Genomic DNA, 25,763 nt, shown 5'->3' on the forward strand with positions numbered 1-25,763 from the left:
CTCTCTCTCTCTCTCTCTCTCTCTCTCTCTCTTTCTCTCTCTCTCTCTCCCTCTCTCCCTCCTCCAATCAATGAAGCACTTTGTTTCTGGAATGATCTTTCAAAAAAACTACTTGTATGCCCCCAAACCTCATGGCCTAGGGAATAAAGCCCATACATATCCTTCCATTTGCTGTTTAGAGTGTTTTCCAGCACTGTGCAAGGTGCCAGGTAATAGGTGGGCACATATGAGGTGCTTGGTCAGTCTCTGACAATAAAGTAAATCTTTAAGAATAAGGTATTGCCCTAACCGGTTTGGCTCAGTGGATAGAGCGTCAGCCTGCAGACTGAAAGGTCCCAGGTTCGATTCCGGTCAAGGGCATGTACCTTGGTTGGGGGCAACATCCCCAGTACGGGGTGTGCAGGAGGCAGCTGATCGATGTTTCTCTCTCATGGATGTTTCTAACTCTCTATCCCTCTCCCTTCCTCTCTGTAAAAATCAATATAATATATTTTTTTTTTTAAAAAAGAAGAAGGTATGGCCCTGGCTGGTGTGTTCAGTGGTTAGAGCATCGACCTGCACACCGAAAGGTCACAGGTTCGATTCCCTATCAAGGGCATATACCTGGGTTGTGGGTTTGAGTCCCGAACCCACCCCTGGTTGGGGCGCGTGCAGGAGGCAACCAGTCAATGGGTCTCTCTCACACTGATGTTTCTCTCTCTCTCCCTTTCCCCCTCCTCCCTACTCCTCCGCTCTCTCTGAAAAGCAATGGAAAAAATATCCTCATGTGAGGATTAACCAACCAACCAAGCAAGCAACCAAACACACACACACACACACACACACACACACACACACAGGATAAGGTATGGTGTTCTCCTTACTGCCCTCCACTGTCTTTAGTTTGAAAATTTCCTTCCCTTGCCTTTGGCACTTGGACCAGAGGCCTTGGAGCATGGTTCTGCATTTGGAGACAGGAAGAGGCATCCAGGGGCGATAAAATATGGTTCAGGAAATCTCAACTCTGAGTCCCTCCCAATTTCCGATGCCTGCTATGTAGGAGGCTCCATCGAGAAAGCATATTGGCTCGTAAGCCCTGTCTCCCTGCAGTGTTGAGGACCAAGAATGAACAGTGGGAAACTTAGATCTTTTTGTTTGCTTTAATAAAAAGAATAAGGAGAAAGAGGTGAGGGGGTGTGGAAAGGGGTGAATGTAGAACAAGGCCCTGAGTGATGTGTGCCACTCAGGAAACCCAGCTGTCTTCAGGTGCCCCACTGGGACCCAGAATACTCCAGCCTGGATTGAATGATGGCAGATGGTTGTGTTCCAAGAATACTCTACTGGGACTGTGTATGGGGTGAGATGTGTGAGGGTAATGAACTTGCCAGGTGGCAGTCACTGGCACCTAGCCCTGTCTCTCACTCTTGGAGTATCTGATGGCACCAATGGGAGTGGGATCCCAAGCTGGGTGAAGGGGCTATCTGGGAACCAGTTCTGACAATGTCAGCCTCTGTGAGGCTTCCCCACCAATGCAGCCCATCCATCATAGTGTGAAGTGTACCCTTATGGACCCAGTCTTAAAGCAGGTCCAGTCCAGGCTAAGAGCTGCCTGCTAACAGCCTGGGATGTTGGCACAGGCCTCCTGGCACTAACCATGTCCTTCTTGGATTACTCTTGGCACCCTTCTGGTTATGGAAATCTTAGTGTAGCCCCACACAACAGAACCTCTGACTGCTTACCTAGCCCCCAACCCCTCTTGTCTAGCTTAGCTGTCTCCAGCTTTCCTTCTCCTCTCTTTTCCCCTCCCTTGCTGCCCGGATTGGCAGTTAACACTAATTTTTTTTTTTTAGTACATGCAGGCCCCTTTTGTCCTCCCCGCTGGCTCCTTGGAAGCCTGCCCCAGTTTGAGGTTCTCCTTGTTTTGTAAAACCTTTAACAGTAAGAAGCAAAGGCCCTCTGCTTTCCAGAGCTGCAAATGGCTTGGCTGATCCTGATGGAGACAAGGGGACCAGAGGAAGCAAGGAGGTCTCTCTCTCTCTCTCTCTCTCTCTCTCTCTCTCTCTCCCACTGTGCCATAGTATCACATGTCATTTGGGATGTCTGAGTGGAAGGATAACTTTCCAGTGAAATCAGAACAGCAGCTACTGTGGATAGAATGCTTACTGTGTGCTTACCCCAGGCTCAGTGCTTTAGGAGAATTATCCTATCTAATCTTCGTACCAGTCCTATGAGGTAGTAACTACTAGTTCCTGATTTTACAGATGGGGACACGGTGAGAAGTTAAGTAACTTGTCCAAGTTTAGAAGGTGGAGGAGGTGGGGCTCCTGCCTGAATTCAAAGCTTAGTCTCTTTTTCCCCCCACTTAAAACATTTTTCAATTACAGTTTGCATTCAATATTATTCTGTATTAGTTTCAGATATACAGCAAAGTGGTTAGAAAATCACGTACTTTACAGAGTGTCCCCCCCCCCCCGATGCTTCAAGTACCCACCTGGCCCCACACAGAGTTATCACAATATTATTGACTATATTCCCCATGCTGTAATCTACACCTCTAACTATTTTACAATTACCAATCTGCCAATCTGTACTGTTTAATCCCTTCACCTTTTTCACTCCGCTGTCAGTCTGTTCTCTGTATCTATGAGTCTATTTCTACTTTATTTTGTTCATTAGATTTCACATATAAGTGAGATCACGTGATACTTGTTTTTTTCTGTCTCAAAAGGTATGACTTCATTCATTTTTATGGCTGAATAGTATTCTTTGTGTTTATGTACCACAGCTTTTTTAATCCACTCATTTATTTTTATTTATTTTTAAAAAATATATTTTATTGATTTTTTACAGAGAGGAAGGGAGAGGGATAGAGTTAGAAACATCGATGAGAGAGAAACATTGATCAGCTGCCTCCTGCACACCTCCTACTGGGGATGTGCCCGCAACCAAGGTACATGCCCTTGACCAGAATCGAACCTGGGACCTTTCAGTCCACAGGCTGACGCTCTATCCACTGAGCCAAGACGGTCAGGGCAATTAACTCATTTATTGATGGGCATTCGGGTTATTTCCATATTTTATCAAAGCTTAGTCTCTTAACCTCTACATGGTACCACCATTGTAGATCCCCAAAATGCCCTAGAGAGAGGAGTAATTAAAATCCCTTTGTAATATTTACTGAACATGTATGCACGTACCAGGCATTTTTCTAAGTTTGTTACATGTGTGAGCACATTTGAGTCTCCCAATCACCTGTAAGATAAGTAATATTATCTCATATGACAGACGGAGAAGGAAGTGGAGTTTCTGAGAGGTTATCCAGCTTGTAAGTGAGTTGAGAATTTAACCACGTTTGTGAACCTCTGGAACCAGCAGTCTCATCCCCTGCCCCTGCCCTCCCACCCCTTATAAGCACCTCTGTAGTTTGCTTTGCCTGGAACTATGGTGACAGGAGCCTGGGCGGATGTTACTTCCTAACACACATATTATTTGGATGGAGAAGTGAGGCCCAGATTGCTTGTGAGCACATTTTCATTTTCTCCCCTCCCTCCCCTTCCAAATTAGGGTGAAGGTTGCCGAACTCTCCCCCTGGCTGGACACGTGGGGTTTGACAGCTTGCCGGACCAGTTGGTGAATAAGTCAGTCAGCCAGGGCTTCTGCTTCAACATCATGTGTGTGGGTGAGTATTTTCACAGCAGAAAATTCTATTACGGAATATAGATACGTAATAGCTGGATGTGGCTTTGCAGGTAATTAGGTTAAATAGTATGTCATTCTGATCTACTTGCAAGAGTGTCCCTCCCCCTGCTTTCTTCTTTTATCCTCTGCTTGTTTTTTTTTAAACACCTGGCTGTAATGACATTTTCCGCTGGTCAGACGAGAATATGGGGTCATACTTTGAGGGAAAGTGAGCTGTGCGATACCCTGTGGAAATTTTGCAAGAGAGCTTGCTGGCTCGGCTATTGCTGTCAGGTTTGTTTTGGCTGCAGAAAATGGGAGCCACGGCAGAATTGGGATGGAGGTAATGGCTGCAGAAAGATGCATACAGCTGCTGGGTAGTGGGTTGGGTCCGTCTGTTTCCTCTGCAGCCCTGCGATGCTTGCTACAGTTGGAACTCAAATGCAGGGACCACATAGCTTTGTGCAAAGTTCTTTTATTCCCTTTAAGTATATCTCTGCCTGGACCTGTAGTCTCAAATGTGGAAAACCACATCTTAGTCACCTCTGATATGCTAATCTCTGCACACAGAGTTCAATAATGTTTATGAAAGGAATGAATGAGTAAAGCCCACAGGATCCACTTATTATGCTTCTCAAACACTCCCACATTAGCAATTTGGGTCCTTAATAGGGCTTTGTGAAGTGAGCAGAGTGAGTAGCATTCATATCCTCATTGAACAGATGGAGACCCAGAAGCTTGGGAGGATAAGGACTTACTTGAGGCAACACAGAATAAGTGGCAGAGCGAGGACAAGGACCCACGTCTAGCTGACCCATTGTCCCGCCTTCTACTTCTCTAACTGCTGCTAGCAACATGTCCTGAGAACACAAAAGCATTTTAAAAACTCAAGCACCAACCAAATATGAGGAACAAAAGTTCCTTGACATTCTTTAAGAATCTCTCCTTAGACCTTAAAAAATCCCAAATTTGCAAACACGATCATAGCATATAATTTTCACTACACAGTGCAGTAGAGCATACCTACATATTTTCATTGACCTACTTCCAAACCTTAATAATTGTATAATACCATAATAAAGTCCGTTTTCATGCTGGTTGAAACACTCAAATACCTCTGGTAATTGCCTTTTCTTATTCTTGTATAGAGCTTATGGGGAACTCATTCATGTTGAGGATCATGTTGAGCCACTCTTGAATTGGATATTTTACTCTTTAATGTAAAGTTTTCTAACCAAGGTCATTCATTTTCTTCTCCTCCATCCCCAGCACTCTTCCATATCACTTTCTATAGGAGAATAACTGCACACTCAAAGGCAAGTGGAGTACAACAAAGTCACTTCTAAATATGGACGGCAGGCAGTCAGTTAGGCTCACTCACTAGCTTAATGGCTCCCTCCCACACACCAGCTTTGGAACCTATGAAATGAAAATAAGTGCTTCACAAATTTCAGATCATGGGTCTTAGAGTCTAGATCTAGGCTGTTAATTCATCAAATGCCAGAAATTCTCTGATGGTTATGATTAGTTGCTATTAGGAGAAGGATACAACATAAATAGAAGTCACGGTGATTGACATCAAGATGAAATGCTATCACATGTAATATGAGGGCTGCCAGATCTCTCCAATCTTTGGCTGATGGCCAACTTATTTTACATAATATTTGATTACCAAAAATTTCCACACAAACATACTAGATTCTCTTGGCATTCCTCCCAGAGCTTTGTATGACCTGTACTGAAGTTGAGGAGATGAGAAGTGAAATGACATACCCACACCAAGCAACCTTTCAACCAATTGGGTGGGCTAGTAAAGCTTCAGGAGGGAGGTCATGAAACAAGAATAGCTCTCTGAGGGCGGACGTGTGGGGTAATTGGACATGTGGGTCACAGGCTCCCCAACGGCCCAGAGGAAGAGGCAGCCAAGGTCATGGCAAACAAGTGGGAGAAATAGTAAACCCCTGTCTTTGAGTTCCAGCCTAGGCATTGTACAACTGTGAATGCTTCAGCGTGCACCTGCTGGGCTAGCCTTGCTTAACTGCCTGGGACAGACCCTCCAAGAGGGGTGGGGTAGGAAGGAGACATTCATCCCCAAGCAGTCACCCTGTCTCTTTCTTTCCCCTAATGTCAAGTTTCATAAAATGGCTGCCCTAATAGCTCCCCTCTTAGCCCTGCAGGTGCAACCATTCAATGCACCAGCCTGGACTGAGTTAATTTCATTTTTCATCTTTGATGCAAAAAAGCCCTCAACTCATGCATTCTGTTCTCTGACTGTGCTTGCGACCCTGTCATTGCACAGAGAACCCACAATTTGGGCCAAGGTCACAAGCAGCTAAGAGTGGCTCCAAGGCTGCAATCTCAGCTCAGCCATGGGGCTCGGTGCTGTTGCTGACTTGGCGAAGGGTTTGCAGCTTAGCTGCTGAAGGTGATCTTTTCTCTCACAGGACTCAGTGACCATGCTTTCACGCCTGCCTACCGCCTGTGCATAACTGACAGGTTTACTCCCTTAATGACTGTTTGGGCATAGAATATGTTCCCCCAAAGGATTTCTTTTCTTTTCTAATAAGGCAGTTTAAGTGTAAAATTATGGTAGCACTAGCTTCTATTATTAACAGAGACCCAGGGTATTTTTAGCACAGTATTTATTTATCTTGGTGCTGGGCTGCTGAACAGAGGCCCAAGCCCAGCAGAGTGGGTACCCGTCATGTACATGTGTGCATGTGTGTATAATGAGATTGGAAGAGATAATTTTTATGAATCCAGAGCCCAATTTATATGTCAGAATACCAATAAATGGCACCTACAATGATTATTTTTTAGAGGGCTAAGCATATGGGTGTGAGCATATTAAAACTCCTCCTAGCCCTGTCCAGTTTTGCTCAGTGGGTAGAGCATCGGCCTGCGGACCAAATGGTCCCGGGTTTGATTCCGGTCAAGGGCACATACCTTGGTTGCAGGATCCTCCCTGGCCTCGGCCCTGGTTGGGGTTTGTGCAGGAGGCAACCAACCAATGTGTTTCTCTCACATCGATGTTTCTCTCTGTCTTTTCCTCTCTCTTCCACTCTCCCTAAAGATCAATGGAAAACTAACCTCAGGTGAGGATTAACAACAACAACAACAACAAAAGAGACTCCTCCTCAACAAATTCTCTAGGGTTGATAATAATTATTGATTATGTTCCCCTCTCCTAATAAAAAATATCTACTGGTTGCTTAGCTTTGCAAATTGCTAGGATCCCATGATCCTAGACATAGTGCAGGAGGCCTCAGAGGAGCCGCCAGAGACAGCAGTACAAATGTTCTGCTGGGAAAGAGCCCCAAAACGACTCAGCCCTCCGAATGTGCCAGCAACAGTAATGCCTGCGAGGAGCGCAGAGAGTCATAACGATAATATTTACTTTGAAGCTGCTCAGGATTCCAGTCACAACTGGAGTCTGTCGAACTTGGAAAAAAGTATACAAGAGAAGCAGGATTGAGGTTCACTAAAGGAGAGGGGAAGGGCAGCTAGCATTCTATCAAGGTCAGGGGTCAATTGGGAAAGACAAGTTGCCAGCAGCGGTGTGCTCGTCAGTGTTTCACCATCTGTGCTCAGGAGAAAATTGCCATGGTGTGCAGCATTTGCCGATTTCCGTTGTGTCATTATTCCCACCATAGCTGGTTTTTTTTTTTCTGCCAACCTGTCGTCACTGCACATGGGCTTGGGAAGAGCTGCAGGAAGCTGGGCAAGCTGGCTCCTGCACAGCAGTTTGCTCTGCCAGATCAGGAAGGAGAAAAAATCAAGGTCACCAAGCCAGGCATGACCTTGTCCCTGTCCACAGGCTCCCTTGGCCAACTGGAGTTCCTGGAGAGCTTCCTTTTGGACTCCTCCCTTTTGAACTCAGGGATGTTTCTCTTGGTTTATTCCATCATTTGGTGCTGGAAGAAACTTTAGTTCCATGTGACTGAGCTCTATGTGAACAGGGATTGGGGCTCTCTTGTCCACTGCTGTATTCCCCAGCCCCTAAAACGGTGCCTGGCTCCTATTAGAGGCTTTGTAAATATTTGCTCAATGACCGAATGAGCCAACATATCATACCTATGGGATGCACTAGAGCATATTGGTTATAAGCATGGGCTCCAAGTTCAAACTGCCTCAATTCACATGCTGACTCTGCCACTTACTACTTTGTAACCCTGGACCAGTTACTTCATTTACATTATACAGATGAGGAAGGTCAGGGGCAAATGCACATCGCTAGGAAGTGGCTTGGTTAACTCATCTGTAAATTAAGGACAGATAGTAATATCTACTTCATAGGCTCATTTGGGGGATTAAATAAGAAAATACGAAATATTTACAGCAGTGCCTGGCACATAGTAAGTGCTCCATAAATGATAGCTGTTATTACTACTCTAACCTGATCATTTTTGGAGAGGAGACTGAGGCCCAGAGAGGGGAAAGGGCTCCATTCAGGCCACACATTCATTTAGTGATGACATGGCTGGGGCTCTGCATTTCATCACTGGCAAGGACTTCATTGCACAGGTGCCAGAGGATACAAATACTAGCAGCAGATGGAGAAAAGGGCTACAGTTGTTTTTTTTTTACATTTAAAAGATTAATTTGTGAGAGACCTCAATCATTGCCCCAATCAGGGATCAAACCTGAAACATGGGTATGTGCCCTGACTGGGAATTGAACCTGCCACCCATTGGTGTATACAACAACGCTCCAACCAATGAAGCCACAGCGGCCAGGGCTGTTACAGTGGTTTTTAACTCAGCGTACAGAGGTCAACATTAGACTATCCCAGGGAGTATAGTTTGTAAAAGCATATTTCATAGTATGTGGGGTTTTTTTGTTTGTTTATTTTTTTAAAAATCTAGTGTTTCCAGAATACTATCTGCAGTGACTTGAAATCCTCCTGGCTGATGGTGATGACTTTAAAAGGGTTAAACCCTGCTCGGTTATGAGGAGGGAGGAGGAGAGAGAAATTGACCCCTAGGGACTCCTCAGGTTTCCTACTGGAATCTAACTGCCAAGCCCCACCTTCCTGCAGGGGTGTGGAATATGCTGACCTGATCTGAATTTGGCCACATGTGCCCTCCCTCCCACTCAATACTGGGCCGGGGCAGCATGGGAGGGGACATCTTCCTAGGCTCAGGCTGAGGCTGTACCAGCCATTGAGAGAGAGGGCCTACTCTATCCACCCCCAGGCTCCACATTGATGGGAAAGCTGGAATGGGGGCACTCAATAGCCATGGGACGAGCTCACTTGATTTTCTGTCCTCTTCTCATGTTGCGTTTATCACGATTCCCTAGACACCCATGGGTTCTTTTCTTCCAGACATTCGTCCTTGGGCATACAGTTTCCACAGCCCTTTTGTGCTGGCAGGCATTCGGGTGGTCATTTTCCCTGCTGCCACTCCCTGCTGCCCTGCCCTGCCTGCAGGCCTCTATTTCTTCAGCTGTGCAAACAGGGTGGGCCCCTCACCCTGTAGTCCTGGTCCTGAGGCTTGTGTGAGCTGAGCTAGGCACTCTCTGGAGTACAGGAAGCTATCCCCTTCCCTGCTCTCTGAGAATCCTTTGGATCAGAGAGCCAGGGAGCCAGCTCTGGGTGTTGGGGAGGCAGGACCCACCACTCTTCAGTTGTTGCCAGGCATTCAACAAAGAGCTCACGGAACAGAAGAGGGGGTGCAGATGGGAATGTACAAAGCCAGGCTAAAATGTAGCTTGAACCTCAGTACCCAGAGGGAAGGCGAGTTAGGGTGTGGGAGCCACCCTGTGTTTCCACCTCAGAGGTGCTGGCCCCATTTGCAGTTAGCTGTTCCCCACCCTTGGGCGGGGAGGGGGTGATACATTCCGTTGCTTGGCCAAGTCTGTCACCTCCCATTGCAAAGGCCTCACCTCACCACATTTTTCTTGGGACTCAAATGCTTCCTGTTTCTTTGGGGAGGAACAAAGGGGCCTCTTCTGGGAGAATCTTTGCTGCTAATAGGTATAGCAGACCCTGGGTGGAAATATGATCTGTGTGAGGAACCATTTTCCTGCACCCTGACAATCAACCCCATTAGTCAGGCCTGGCTATGGAATTGGGCTGGGGGGCCGGGTAGCTGGCTGAATTGAATGTTCTCCTTGTTCTCTCTCTCTCTCTCTCTCTCTCTCTCTCTCTCTCTCATCTCTCCACACACAGAAGCTCTCATCAACAGATATTTTAAAAAGCACCTCTTGCATTCATAGTTGGGAGAAAAGAGGCATGGAAGATCCAAAGCTAGACGCACCCAGAGGGTGGAAGGGAGATGGACCATTTGCAATTAGGCAGCCCTAACCCTAGTCCTGGACTGCCTTGCAGATACTAGTATGTGCTGTCAGTCACAGGGGGGGATTTGCCAGATCAGGATTTTCACAGTGTAAACCCGCTCTTGACTATAAAGACAGTCAATGCTCACATCTCAGTGGTTGGGAGGGAGAGGGAAGAAGAGGGGTGATGATAGCAGAATGGCAGGGTAGTCTAGGTAGTCAAAGGTAATCCAAGGTAATTAACTACTGAATCTTGTATTCCTGAATTGCTTGGGGCAGGGACCCAAAAACAGTCTGGATTCAAAGAGACTGTAAACAGCTATAATACCCAGCCCAGCTTGTGGCTTAACATCTGGCCTAACTCCCATGCCACCAGCTTCCCTCCAATGTCTCATTCCCTGAACACTCCTTGGCTTATGGCAGTGGCTTGAGTCCCTTAGGTCTTCCAGAAATAGCCTCCCAAACCTTCAGCAGTCCCCAGTAGCTCTTCCCCCACTTGTTTCTTTGGTGTGAAAGTTAAGACTTTGAAATTTCAATGGCTTAATTTATTAGTACCCTGCAGCCTGTTAGTTAAACAAACAAATGACTGGTTTGTTTGAAATTTAAGGGGAAGAATACTTTGTGGCCTGCTAAATTCCCTCCCCATTAGCTGAAAATAGTCCCACTGACTGCTCAACCCCCTGGGAGGAGAAGCCAAAGGCCACACAGTCTCCCCACTGGGACACACATTCATTCGGGCATCGGCAGAGCACTCTGGTCCTGGCAGGGAGGTGACATGGGGACTGAGGGGATATTTATTTGATGAGAGAATGCTGTACCTTTCTTTTAAAATTTAAAATAAGTTTTTAATTTTTATTACTAAAGCTATACATGTTCCTCACAGAAAGTTTGGAAAGTAGAGAAAAGCATAAAGAAAGAAATGAAAACCACATATAACCCCACCACTCACACATACCCATTGGTAAGAATATATTGTATTTCCTTCCAGTCTTTTTCTAGGCATAACTCTACCTCTCCATCATTGCCTAGAACAGTTTCTTTTTCTAACTATAAAACAATGTGTACTCAATTTTCACATAACAAAAAAATGAGGAATAAAAGGAAAATTACTCTAATTGCAACATCCTGAGATGACTACTGCTAATATGTTGATGCAGTTCCTTTCAGTTTTTTCACTTAATTGAGATCAAACAGTCCACTTAGTGTCTTATCATGTACACTTTCCCATGTCAATGAATATGCATCCAAAACATGATGTGGAATGGCTTCGCAGTCACTATGTGAATGGACCATAATTTATCCTTTTGCTTTTCAGGAGAGACAGGTTTGGGCAAGTCTACCCTCATGGACACCCTGTTCAACACTAAGTTCGAGGGGGAGCCAGCCACCCACACACAGCCAGGTGTCCAGCTTCGGTCCAATACCTATGACCTCCAGGAGAGCCACGTGGGGCTAAAGCTCACAATTGTTAGCACGGTGGGCTTTGGGGACCAGATCAACAAGGAGGACAGGTAAGGACGGGGGTGGGGTGGGAGGCTGGTGGGAGGCCATGGAAAATAGCTCACCACAACAGTCTTGAGAGACCAAAGATGTCATGGTCCAACCTAGATCTCTTCTCAGAATGGTATAGGCAGGCAGCAGATCCCTCATAAGTGCCACCTCCACCCAGGGTCCCTGTGTACAGCAACTTTTCTACTCTACACATTTTGCCAAAAGAAGGGTGTCTTTCTAGTATGCACGGGTGAGGTCTCCATTCCATTCATCAGACATTTACTGAGCTCCCATCTTGTGTCAGGTACTTCTGTGCTCTGACAATCTGAAAAGGAATGACCTTGTCTTTGCCCTTGAGGCACTCACGGGGAAGGCTGGTTTTAAACAAATCAGTTCAATTGAGTGATATGCTCTGTCAAGAACAGGGTACAAGGAGGTAAAGGACAAATTACAATGAGAACCCAAAGGAGAGAACAGTCAATTCCATGTGGGGAGGTCAGGGAAGCCTTCACATAGGAGGTGTCCCTGTGCTGACCCTTGAAGAATGAATTGTTTTGCCAGACGGATAAGGGCAGGGAGGGAAGGGCATTCCAGGCAAGGGTAACTGCTTGTACAAAGGCAGAGATGTAGAAGATTACGGTATATTCTAGGGAACTGAAGCTTGCTCTCTTTGCCAGACCAGAGGCAGAGCTACTGTGAAGCTAATGAAACTTAAGCTTCAGGGCCCTCACTTACACAGTCCCCTTTCAAGGCCATGTAACTAATTTTTAGTCATAATATTATATTATCTTTCTTGGAGGGCCCTTCAAATCATATAAGCTTAAGACTCCACAACAAACAAACAAACCCTAGTCTGCCCCTGAGCTAGTGCTGGGATAAGCTGGGAAAAGTAAAGGAGATGAGCCTGAAGACGTAGCAGGTGCCAAGTCCTAGAGGGATTTATAGAACTGCCTATGTCATCTGATTGGCCTTTAAAGAAGGTACTTTGAGATAAACTGGAGAGTAGAAAGATCAATTAGGAGACTACTGGCCCAATTGCACTAGGCCAGAGTTATATCAGGTGCTGGGATAGGATGAGGGGACAGATTTCCGGCTTTGAAGAGTAGACAAATGGTGGCAGAATTCAGTAAGAGAGGATACACTTTTAAAGGAATCACTTCTGTTTTGGACATGTTGAGTTTGAGTTGTCTGTGGACCATGAAGACACTTGATGACCTTCAGTGGTATGCAGCTGAATATACAGGTCAGGAAAGGGTCTAGACCGGAAATAAAGATTTGGGTTAACAAGGTATGGGTGATATGTCCTAACTGCAGACGCATGTAAGATCACTTAGGGATCAGAGTTGAGCGAGATGAACACTAGGCTAAAGATGAAAACCTTAGGCTATTAAGTGAGCAGATGGAGGAAAAGACATCCTAAAAAAGACAGTTCAGGAATAAGCAGAGAGATAGGAGGAGGTCTGAGGTACTTCTAATGGTGTGTGAACGAGGGGTGGGGAGAGCTCAGAGATGAGGATGTGATGTGGGCTAGGGCCAGGAATGGGGTGGGGGTCAGGCACCATCTGCATTTAACTGGAAGTTACATGGTTATCACATGTGCTCATCCCAGACAAGGCCATTTATCATTTTGAGCAGTCTCTGCTCATTCTTTCAGGATTCTATTGCTTCTTAGATGAACTGAATCCCAAATTCTCCTATTTCTTCAAGTTACAACAGCCATTCTTATTTCCTTACAAGGAATATATATAAAATATATGTTTATTGGTTCCAGATAAGAAGGGAGAGGGAGAAAGAGATAGAAACATCAATGATGAGAGAGACTCATTGATTGGCTGCCTCCTGCACGCCCCACACTGGGGATTGAGCCCACAACCCAGGTTTGTGCCCTGACCGGGAATTGAATCGTGACCTCCTGGTTCATAGGTCGATGCTCAACCACTGAGCTACACCAGCTGGGCTGAATAAATATATTTAGTTTCTTAAAAATCGAACTGCTTTCTGTTTTCCATTTAAAATTCTAAACAAAGGACATCTCTGCTTTTTATAGGCTTGTTTTTGTGCTAATCTTATTTGGTTGAGAATGAATTAGACGCTCTGGAACGGGGATATTCAGGTCACAATACGAATGCTTAATCTCAGCTGCACATCGCTCAAGTTCTCGGTTAAATTTCTTTCAGTTCTCAGTAACATACATTCAGCAGATCTAACATTGGAAAACGCCGTGATGGTGGTTTGGGAGGACTGAACTGATACAACACCTTAGAGGCTAATCTACTCCCATTATATTTGTATCATCCTAATTGTATTTCCTGATTATAAATATGATACATACTTATACAAAATCAAATACAGTGATCCCCCTGATCTGTGGTTTCATTTTCTGCGGTTTCAGCTGCCTGCAGTCAACCATGATTTGAAAATATTAAATAGAAAATTCCAGAAATAAACAATTCATACGTTTTAAATTGCACACCGTCAGAGTAGTATAGTGGAATCTTGCATCATTCCACTCTGTCCTGCCCATGATCACATCATCCCTTTGTTCAGGGTAGCTGTCTATGCTACCCTCCTATTAGTCACTTAGTAGCCATCTCAGTGATCAAATGGACTCTCGGTATTGCAGTGTTTGTGTTCAAGTAATCCTTATTTTACTTAATAATGGCCCCAAAGCACAAGAGTAGTGATGCTGGCAATTTGGATATGCCAAAGAGAAGCTGTAAAGTGCTTCCTTTAAGTGAAAAGGTGAGTACAGTATATACAGTACAGTAAGATATTTTGAGAGAGAGAGAGGACATCACTTTCACAAAACTTTTACTTCAGTATATTGTAATAATTGTTCTGTTATTAGTTACTGTTGTTAATCTCTTACTGTGCCTGATTTATAAATTACACTTTATCACAGGTATGTATGTAGAGAAGAAAACACAGTATACATAGGGTTCAGTACTATCTTGGTTTCAGGCATCCACTGGGGGTTTTGGAACGTATTCCCTATGGATAAGGGGGGACTCCTGCAATAGAAACTAAAATAAGTAGAAACGACCCTGGCCGGCGTGGCTCAGTGATTGAGCATCAACCTATGAACCAGGAGGTCACCGTTTCATTCCCGCTCAGGGCACATGCCCAGGTTGGGGACGCTATCCCCAGTGTGGGCGTGCAGGAGGCAGCCAATCTCTCTCTCTCTCTCTCTCTCTCTCTCTCTCTCTCTCTCTTTCTCTCTCTCTCTCTCAAATCAATAAAAATATATGAAAAGCCTCCCTGAAACGGCTGGAGAGCAGAGGTGGAGTAAACTCCAGGGATTTGTAATTTAAAAACCCCAATGTTTTCTCCATATAGATAGGGCCATTTGGGCATAGAGATGTCAGTGCAACTACATGGAAACAGAGCATCCGAATGCCTGCTTTACTCAGGGTGCACGGATAAACAGGGACAGTGATGAATGCCATCATTTATTTTTCCTGGAAAAAGTCACCATTAAAAAGATTCTGGAGCAAAGGGAACCCAAGAGGGAGACAGAAGGACTGGCTGGAGAGGGGCATAGGCTTAGGAATTTAGGCTTTGGTCTCAGACAGACCTGGGTTCAAATCTCATTTTGCCACTAATTAGCCCAGGGATTTTGGACAAGTGTTTTGTGCCAGCTCCTGTGGTGTTGTGGCCAGATAGGCCCCAGTGATTCTTACTGTGATTGGAAGACACCCTCTGCATTAACCACTGGGAAACTTTGGGTGTGTGGGGGGGGGAGGTTTATTACTCACAGGTCCTGGAAAGCACAGGGCATACTGGCCACACTGTGAGAAAGAGAGGGAGCACATGAGCCTGGGATTCTGTTTTGATTGAGGTTGAGGGTTTGGGGCTAAGGTTTTGTCGGCTCAGTCTTTACTGGTGAATTTAAAACATAGGAGCAGGAATTTAAAGTGGGGGAAGAGCCCTAGCCAGTTTGGCTCAGTGGATCGAGCGTCAGCCTGCGGACTGAAGGGTCCCAAGTTCTATTCCGTCAAGGGCACTACCTCAGTTGCAGGCTGCCGGCCCTGGTTGGGGGCATGTGGGAGACAACCAACTGATGTGTCTCTCTCACATCGGTGTTTCTCTTTGTCTCTCCCTCTCCCTTCCACTCTCTCTAAAAATCAATGGAAAAATATCTTCGGGTGAGGATTTTAAAAAATAATAATAATAAAATAAAGTGCAGGAAGAGAAAAAAACTAGTGGCCCAAAAGTTCAGTTATGGGAATCAACCAAGATCCCTAAAACAAAGGAGTTTAAGGCAGAGGTGGGGGTAGCCTAGCTCTCCATCTTTAAGTGGCTGGTGATGTGTTTATTCAGATAGCCAACTTTGAAGTGGATGCCTTGGCAATCAAAGCTCAAGTCAGGCACTTGTATTACAAAAGAGAAAAAGAGAACTGTCAGGGCTTACACTACCATAAGATACAAATTCTCTGCCTCAGTTTTCTCACCTGTAAAGTGAGGGTGATGATAATACTACTATCTACCCTAAAGGGTTGTGGTGAGGCATAGTTGACATGTATGGCATATGAAAAGCTTAAACAGTGCCTGGCACAGAGTAACTAATGAACAGAAGATACTGTTATAATCATGACTGTTATTGGTAGAAGAACCAAGGGAGAATTATATCATGTAGCATATGGGAGGAAATGATAAATGGTGTCCAGGAAGATAAGGACTGAAAAATATCCATTGGGTTTGGTAACAAGAAGGTCATTAACACATTTAGGAATAATAATTCCAGGGAAATTGTGGGTAGAAGCTAGATTGCTATGACTGAATGGGAGATAAGGAAGTAAAAGCGTCAGAATAGCAAAAAGAGTAATAGAACAGAAAAGTGACTCCAAGATCAAAGTCATGTGTATATGGACATTTAGCATAAGGAAGTCATCAGGGAGAGAATTGACTATTCAAGAAAATGCGCTGGGAAAATAGGCCATCCATTAGGAAAAAATAAGAAGAGACCCTCCCACACAAACATCATTTACAAAAATAGATTCCAGTTGGATTAAAAACAAGTTCTAAAAATGTAAGAAGAAAATGTAGAGGAATATTTTATAACTTTGGGAGTATAGAAGGCTTTTCTAATCGTAACACAAAATCCAAAAGTTATAGAAGAAAAGACTGACAAATGTAAATCCATTGAAACAAAAAAACCTTTTGTATATTGAAAGATACCATAAACAAAAGTAAGAACAAAGTACAAATGGGGAGAAAATATTTGTAACCTATATAACAGACAAATGATCTTTCTAAAATGTAAAAGAGCTCCCAGCTGGTGTGACTCAGTGGTTGAGCATCGATCTGTGAATGAGGAGGTCTCGGTTTGATTCTCAGTCAGGGCACATGCCTGGGTTGCGGGCTCAATGGGCTCCATCCCCAGTGTGGAGTGTGCAAGAGGCAACTGGTCATTTATTCTCTCACCATTGATGTTTCTCTCCCTCTCTCCTCTCCCTTCCTCTCTGAAATCAATAAAAATATTTTTTAAAAAATAAATAAAATGTAAAAAGCTTCTACAATTCAATGAGAAATAAACTGGTCATTGACAGAAGGGAAATACAAATGGCCAATCAAAATATGAAATAATGCTCATTTGACTTCACCAGTGATTAGAGAAATGCAAAATGGAACACTGAACATTTTTTTAACCATCAGATTTGCAAAAATTAAAGATAAAAATATATCCACTAACACCAGGTAATTTCATTCATTTTGCTGGGACTGTAAATTGATGCAGCTTTTTGGAGGGCAAGTTTGGCAGAATCTATTAAAATGTAAAATGTGAATACCTTGTGATCCAGAAGTTCCATTTTTAGGTGTATAACCTAGGGAAACAGTTGCACATGTTCATGAGAAGCATACAAAAAGGATATTCACTATAACATTTGTTATGGAATTTATAAAATTTAAACAGTCTAAATTTCCACCAATAGAGCAACTAAATAAATTATGATACAACCATACCATGGACTTGTATTTGGCAGTTGAAAAGAAGGAGGTAGATCTATATGCCCCAAAATGTGGGCATATTGTTAAGTGAAAAAAAGAAGTTGCAGGATGATATGATCATGATGTCATTTGTGTAAATCTGCCCCTTCCCAACACAACAGCAAACATTCTCTCCCTCTCTCTCTCTCTCTCTCTCTCTCTCCTTCTCTCTCTCTGTATGTAAACGGATAAAAAAAAGTCTGCAAGGATCATCAACAAACTGAAAATAGTATTACCTTTGAGGAGGGGAGAATAAGTACATGTATTGATTGCATCATTAAAAATAAAGAAGAGGGGGTATGGGAGAGAGATCAACCAAAGGACTTGTATGCATGCATATGAGCATAAACAATGGACACAGACACCAGGGGGGTGAGGGCATGAGCGGGGGGAAGGAGGGCATGGGGGATAAGGACACATATGTAATTCCTTAATCAATAACGAAAATAAAAAAGATGGAAAGTAACAAAAAATAAATAAAAAAGAATGAAGTTTTTAAAAAGGAATTAGATAAAATGGGTGTCGACTACTCGTTTAAGCTTTTTTGACCTGGGAAAAAAGAGATAAAACAATGTCTAGGGGAAGACAGGGTCGTGATGGGCGAGATGATGAGGGCTTGTACAGGAGCAGAAGCTTTGAGAATTGAAAGGAGGGGGCAGGTGTGAGAGAAAGAGTCCACAAGACTTAGTAACCAAATTGAGGTGGGGGATCTGGTTCACTTTATAAAATACTAAATGTCAACTGTGTGACAGGTACAGTGTCAAGTGCCAGGGATACTAAGAAATAAGGCAGTCTTTAGTTAAGGAACTTGCAGTTTAGAGGAGGGGACAAATACATATACGAATTCTACATAATATGTTAAATATAATAACAGAGGCATGTGGAAGGGGGCTGTAGGAATAGGAAGAGTAGCAATTGGCCAAGCCTGGTGGAGTGTAGGGTGGAGGTTGCTGAGAGGGGAGAGGATGTGATCAGAAATGGCTGAACTAAGTCTTGACATTTTGTAGAATGAATACAAGTTAGCCAACTAGCATGTAGTGAGTATTCAATATATATTTGATGAATGGATGATATATACATTGATGGGAAAAATAAAGCACTAAAGACAATACTTCCAAATTTCCATCATTCAAAACCAAAAGTATTCAATTAATGTGATAACTAGGATGCCGATGAGGGTAGAAAATGTCTCTAATGTGTTCAGCAGTGAATGAGAAGTAAATTTTTAAAAAGAATAGATTAAGCCCTGGCCAGGTAGCTCAGTTGGTTAGAGCATCATCCTAATACACCAGGGTTTTGGGTTCAACCTTAGTCAGGACATATAAAAGAAACACCAGCCCTAACTGGTTTGTCTCAGTGGATAGAGTGTCGGCCTGCGGACTGAAAGGTCCCAGGTTTGATTCCAGTCAAGGGCATGTACCTTAGTTGCAGGCACATCCCCAGTAGGGGGTGTGCAGGAGGCAGTTAATCGATGTTTCTCTCTCATCGATGTTTTTAGCTCTCAATCCCTCTCCCTTCCTCTCTGCAAAAAATCAGTAAAATATATTTTAAAAAACCACCTTGTTATTAAAAAAAGAAGAAACACCAATGAATGTGTAAATAAGTGGAACAACACATCGATGTCTCTGTCCTTATCTCTGTCTTTCTCTCTGTCTCTCGCCCCCTTCCTCTCTCTCAAATCAAGAAAAAATAAAAAAGAATAGATTATTCTTTAAAAAACATTTCCATCCACCCATTAAATATTTATTGAGCACCTATTGTAGGCCAGGCCCTGTGATAGGTGCAGAAAACAAACTTGACTGTTAAAGGAAAAAACAGACAGAGGAGTAGATGGAGAGAAATGTGTGGTTGAGGAGGATTAGGTTGAGGGAATTTTTTTTGGAGATGAGAGAAGACTCAAGTATGTTTATAAGTTGAGAAGAAGGAGTCAATAGGAGATGAGGAGCTTATAGACAAAATAAGGTTCTAAGAGCATGAAAGGAATGAGATCAACTGCACAGGGGTAATGAGCCTTGGACAGGATGAGCGTCCCTTCATTTTCAGAGACTAGAGAGAAACCAGGAAGAGTTGATTCATTTTTAGAGGGGAGGGAGTGAGGCAGGAAGTTGGGGTAGTGTGAGCCTGATGGCCTCAATTTTATTGGTAAAACAGGAAGTAAGACCATCTTGTGAGAGTGAAGGGGTTATTAATATGTTTTGGAGCTTGAGGGAAGTAGTAAAAATTTGGAATGGTCCACGAAGGTAATGGGAAGGGAGCCAATGAAAGCTGAGTAAATGGATTGTCATGTTGCTCTAAAGGCCCATGAGAGGTTGGAGGCCATGAATTTGTAGTGGTGCCAAGACCTACAGTTTTGTGATTGCTTCTAGCCAACTTCAGCAGCAGTGGTGTAGGAGCAGAGAGAGCAGATACTAAAATTTGTTCAGCACAGCAGTTTTGCTAGGGAAGTAGGATAGAAGGCGGGGTACAATGGAAATGAGGTTGTTGGTAAAAGAAAGTGGTTCAGGTAATCAATTATGGGGTTGATCCTGGGCCAAGAAAAACGATGAGGCCAGGAAGAGGCTGATATCTTGTGAGATAAAGGAGAGGTCAAGGTACCAGAGGACTCTATGGAGTGAAAGATCAGGTTTAAGAGGATTGAAAGCAAAAGAGAGCTGGAAAAATGTGAGGTTGTGGTCAGATAGTGGGGTATTAGAGAGAGTACTAGTATGTCTTGGGTGAAACTGATATGGCTAGTGGTAAGGTGTGTAGGTGGCTGAAGTAGAAGGAGCTAAAGGTTGTGAAGTTGAGGCAATCAAGGAATTACGAGGTTGAAGGTTGATGGGTTATCTAAAGCACATTGTAATTACCCAGAATGGGGAGAAAGACTATGGGTCAGGTGCTACCAGAAGAAGATGGAAGAGGTCTTAAATGAAGAGAGGGCTTTATACTGAGGTAGAGGAGTAACAGTCTAAAAGTGGCTCTGAGGATCCCCGTGAATGCCCACCCTAGTGACCCCAATTGTGGGAGAATGGGATGCCTACACTGAAGAGGACTTCCAGGTATCGGTGTCCTCAGGGTTGTGGTGTCCCCAGGGAAGAATGAGGTTTCCATTAAGGGAAAAAGGTAGGCAAGTTCTAGAAAGAGGCAGATGATATAGGCCAGCACTTCTCAGACTTTAATGTTGTATGCAAGCCTTGGAGGTGTTTAATAAAATGCAAATTCTGATCTTGTAGGTCTGTGTTGGGTACTGGAGATTTTGCATTTTTTAACAAGCTCTCAGATGATACTAATGCTACTGGTCCAAGAACCACACTCTTGTACTCTGAATGGCAAAAATGTAGGCAATTTTGTTTATCATGGTACAGGGATTTCAGAGGGCACAGTGGAAATGTTTTTGAAAGAAGAGAGCTACAGGAGGATGAGCCCATAGAGGGATGCATGCAGAAGGAAGAAGAGGTGACTGGAAGGATGGTAATAGAGTGAATTAGCTGTTGTCACTTTTGGCATTGTTCTAGAAGACCTGACCTTGTGGTAACTTGGCTTTTTGTCTAAGATGGTGGTGTTCAAGTACAGTGTCTGTGACCAGGTCTTACAGGTTTCCAGCAGGAAGCCTCTGATGGCTGTGTTGGCGGAGAACTGGCACATGGGGGAGGAAGGATACTAGGATGATGTCCAGGTGTCTAGGAAGTGTAATAGGAAGACAATGATAAGCGAGACCATGGGAGTAAGTGAGACCACTCAGGGATAATATGCATGTAATGTGTAGAAGGACAACAGAAGTGGTCCAGGATTAAGCTTAGAAACAGGCCAAGGTAGGGTAAATGAGAAAGTAAGAGTTATAGAGGTAGGATATAATGGTGGCAGTGAAGCCAGAGGACAGTGTTTCAAGAAGGAACTGGTGCCCTAGCTGGTTTGGCTCAGTGGATAGGCATCAGCCTGTAGACTGAAGGGTCCCAGGTTCAATTCCGGTCAAGGGCACATGCCTGGGTTGTGGGCTTGATTCCCAGTAGGGGGCGTGTAGGAGGCAACTGATCAATGATTCTCATCATTGATGTTTCTATTTCTCGCTCTCCCCCTCTCCCTCTCTGAAATCAATAAAATATATTTTTAAAAAATAAATATTTTTTAAAAAGAAGGGACGTCAACATTATCAAGAAAGATGAAAATTGAAGTGTTCACTGAGAGATAAAATTATTATTTTTCTATAATACGTCTGTTTAGCAAACCCAAAGTAATCAACTGGAAAACAATTCTAATGAACAATTGTTCAGGAAGGTATCCAGTTTCAAAATAAACATGCAGAAAGCCAATGACTTTTTTTTGTGCTGCTATAATTTTTTATCTTTATTGTTGAGAGTATTACAGATGTCCTCCCTTTTTCATTGCCCTCCTCTACCCAGATCCTGCCCTCCCCCAGGCCTTCACTAGGTATCCCTTCCCTATTGTCTGTGTCCATGGGTAATGCACATATGCATATAAGATCTTTGGTTAATCTCTTCCTGCCCACCCCCCTTTCCTCTGAGATTCATTTGTTCCATGTTTCCACACCTCAGGCTCTATCTTATTCATCTGTTTATTTTGTTCATAAGATTCCTTGTTCGTTTATTTTAGATTCAATTGTTGATAGGTATGTATTTATTGCCATTTTATTGTTAGTATTTTTTTTTATCTTTTTCTTCCTCTTCTTAAAGAATACCTTTCAGCATTTCATATAATACTGGTTTGGTGGTGATGAACTCCTTTAGCTTTTTCTTATCTGTGAAGCTCTTTATCTGACCTTCAATTCTGAATGATAGCTTTGCTGAGTAAAGTAATCTTGTTTGTAGGTCCTTGCTTTTCATCACTTTGAGTATTTCTTGCCACTCCCTTCTGGCCTGCAAAGTTTTTGTTGAGAAATCAGCTGACAGTCATATGGGCACTCCCTTGTAGGTAACTAACTGCTTTTCTCTTGCTGCTTTTAAGATTCTCTCTTTGTCTTTAGCCCTTGGCATTTTAATTACGATGTGTCTTGGTGTGGTCCTCTTTGGGTTCCTCCTGTTTGGGACTCTGTGCTTCCTGGACTTGTATGTCTATTTCTTTAACCAAGTAGGGGAAGTTTTCTGTCATTATTTCTTCAAATAGGTTTTCAATTTTTTGCTCCTTTTCTTCTCCTTCAAGCATGAGGCGAATATTGGTACACTTGAAGTTGTCTTAGAGGCTCCTTACACTGTCTTCATATTTTTGGATTCTTTTTTCTTTTTGCTCTTCTGATTGGGTGTTTTTTGCTTCCTCAATTCCAAATCGCTGATTTGATTCTCAGTGTCCTCTACTCTACTATTGATTCCCTGTAAATTATTCTTCATTTCAGTTAGTGTATTCTTCATATCTGACTAGTCCCTTTTCATGTCTTTGATGTTCTCACTAATTTCCTTGAAAGTCTCACTAAGTCCCTTGAAGCTCCCCTTAAGTTCCTCGAGCATCCCTATAACCATTGTTTTGAACTCTGTATCTAGTAGTTTGCTTGCTTCCATTTCATTTAATTCTTTTTCCGGAGATTTCTTCTGTTCTTTTATTTGTGACATGTGTCTTTCTCTCTTCATTTTGGCTGCTTCCCTGTCTTTGTTTCTATGTGTTAGGTAGAGCTGCTATGTCACCAGTTTCAATGTGTTTTCTTCTTTAATTCTCTAGTTGTAGGACTTTCATTCAGCTAGATTTCAGGTGGTTCTGAATGATGGTTGCTCTGTATTTTAGTTCAAGCCACAGACTTTTGATCAACCAACAATAACCAATTTGAAAACATTATGAAACAAAAGACCCCATTCACAGCAAAAAAAACCCACAAAAACCTTACTATACCTTACCCACAAGACCCTATGTGACCTGTTCCCTGTTGCTTTACTTGCTTTATATCTTATTATTCTTGTTTCTATTAAGGTGAAATTCACATAATATAAAATTAACTATTTTAAAGTGAACAATTAAGCGGCATTTAATACATTCACAATGTTGTGCAACCACCAACCTCTACCTAGTTCAAAAATATTCTCATCAACCCAAAAGGAAATTCATTAAATAACACTCCCTACTTCCCTCCCCTTCAGCCACTGGTAACTACTATTCTATTTTTTGTTTCTATGAATTTGAGTACTCTAGGACTCAGATAAGTAGAATCATACAATATTTGTCCTTTTGTGACTGGCTTCTTACACTTATAATGGTGTTTTCAAGTTCATTCATGTGGCAACGTGTATCAGAACCTTCTTTCTTCCTTTAAATGGCTAATAGTCCATTGTATGGATATGCCACATTTTGTTTATTCAGCCATTAATTGATGGACATTTGGGCTGTTTTCACCTTTTGGCTATTGTGAATAGTTTATTCTTCATCTTCTGTTAACTAACCTCCAGCTCCCTTGCCTTCTTCCTATTGTTCAAACTTGCCTCAGGACCATTACATTTGTTATTTCTCTTCCTGAAATGCTCCTCTCCCAGATTCTCCTTGGCTCCCTCATTCTCATCTTTGCAGCTCAAAGGTCACATCCTTAGAGAAGCCTAATCACTATGTTTAAAGTAGCTGAACCCTGAGTCACCTTTTATCCAATTATCCTATTTTATTGTCTTTATAATGCATGTCACTAACTGAAATGAATAAGAAGAACTGTCTAGAGCAGGGATTGCTTTGTGCCTTAGGATTCTTTAGTGAGACTTATGGGCTCATTTTCAAAATAACATTTTTAAATGCCTAAAATACACCAATTATACTAAAATATAGTTAATACTGAAATATTTTTAAATTGTGATTTAACAATTCATGTACTTCTATTAATTCCTGAAATAACAATATCTATAGGTGGGTCTAATAAGTATCATAACTTAAAAGTTTGATGAGTATAAATGTTGTTTTGAGATATTTTCTGAACTGTAATAGGAAACAAAAATATCAGTGATTTCTATTGGTTATGAAATCTTGGGTAGTGCTAAAATTACAGTAGAGTGTTACCAACGTTTGTACCTAAAGAGAATGCTAAACTTTAGTTAAAATTTAGTGAAAAAGATGTGTTTTTGTCCTGTCCAAATTCATGGACACTATGAATTCTACCCACAGACCCCTTAGAGGTCTGTAGACGCCAGTTTAAGAACTCCTACCCTAAAATGTAAAAGATAAACAGTAGTGATGAAGAGGGGTAGAGTATGTTAGAGCTGGGTTTTGTAGGAGATGGAAGAAATCATAGTAAGTCAGGGAATGACTAGCTAGAAGAAAGCTCCCTCTACCCCTCACACCCATGGAACTTGGGTGTAAAAGAAGTAGCAGTTTCTAGTTGAGAAGGATATGAGAGAAACAACTTGTTTGAAGAGGAGACAGGTATCACAGGAAGGAAGCATTTTGTGAAGAGGTTGCCTATGAGAGTACAGGATCTTGTTTACCGTGTTTTGAAGTCCAGTGAGCACAACAGAGTGGGGTGGGAGAGATGACTACCATGGGAAGATGAGCTGTTGGGAATGGGGGCAGAGCCATTATCCCAGATTCCATGCTGAACACTGACAAGACAAAGATGAATCCCCTATTTAGGATTAGACTGAACCAAATCTTCTTGGTTGATTGGCTAGTTTGGCTGGTCTGATTCATATACCCCTTCAGAGACTCTAAGAGCCAGAGGCAGCAGCAGAAAGATAGGCCCAGGGCATCACCGGAGATTCAAGGGAGGAAAGCTAAAAATGCACACTTTTCTTTCCTCCTTTGATCTCTTTTGTAGAGTAAAATACTGAAGTAAAAAAAAGTTATGTAATGGACCAAAAAAATGAAGCAGTACCATGATTAGATCATTCAAACCAGCCGATCATCCAAAATTTAATTAGATGAGTCTAAGGCAGGGGTGGGCAAACTTTTTGACTCGAGGGCCACAATGGGTTCTTAAACTGGACCGGAGGGCCGGAACAAAAGCATGGATGGAGTGTTTGTGTGAACTAATATAAATTCAAAGTAAACATCATTACATAAAAGGGTTCGTTTTTTTTTTTTTTTAGTTTTATTCATTCCAAACGGGCCGGATCCGGCCCGTTTTATTCATTTCAAACGGGCCGGATCCGGCCTGCCCGGCCTGCGTTGCCCACGGCTGGTCTAAGGGATGCACCCTGCACCCTCACTCCTAATTCTTCAGGAACCTTCTAAGGTTCTCTGCAAGCAAAAGATTCTTTGATGCTATTACCCTTCAGAACAATGTTTGGCTCAGAGGGATCAAAGGAAGAAAGGACTATATTTTTAGATTTTTTTCTGGGGCTCTAGAGGTAACCTGCACCTGCATCTCTCCTCTGTATGTAGCTCCTAGAATCTAGGATTCTGTAATTATTTTTAAAAAAATATATCTTTATTGATTTCAGAGAGGGAGAGGG

At 42.9% G+C, this 25,763-nt stretch overlaps 1 protein-coding gene across 5 annotated transcripts in view; it reads left to right on the forward strand.

Moving 5' to 3' along the window:
- The window catches only part of SEPT6 (septin 6), a 74,165-nt gene that overhangs the window by 13,506 nt on the left and 34,896 nt on the right, over positions 1 to 25,763 (forward strand). For all 5 annotated transcript variants that reach the window (XM_014534180.1, XM_005859435.2, XM_005859436.2 and 2 more), the window contains 2 exons: positions 3,544 to 3,658; positions 11,252 to 11,447. In XM_014534180.1, the coding sequence (XP_014389666.1) occupies positions 3,544 to 3,658; positions 11,252 to 11,447 (311 nt within the window). The remainder of the gene's footprint in view (positions 1 to 3,543; positions 3,659 to 11,251; positions 11,448 to 25,763) is intronic.

Source organism: Myotis brandtii, unplaced genomic scaffold, assembly GCF_000412655.1.
Source record: "Myotis brandtii unplaced genomic scaffold, ASM41265v1 scaffold126, whole genome shotgun sequence".
Lineage (NCBI taxonomy): Eukaryota > Metazoa > Chordata > Mammalia > Chiroptera > Vespertilionidae > Myotis > Myotis brandtii.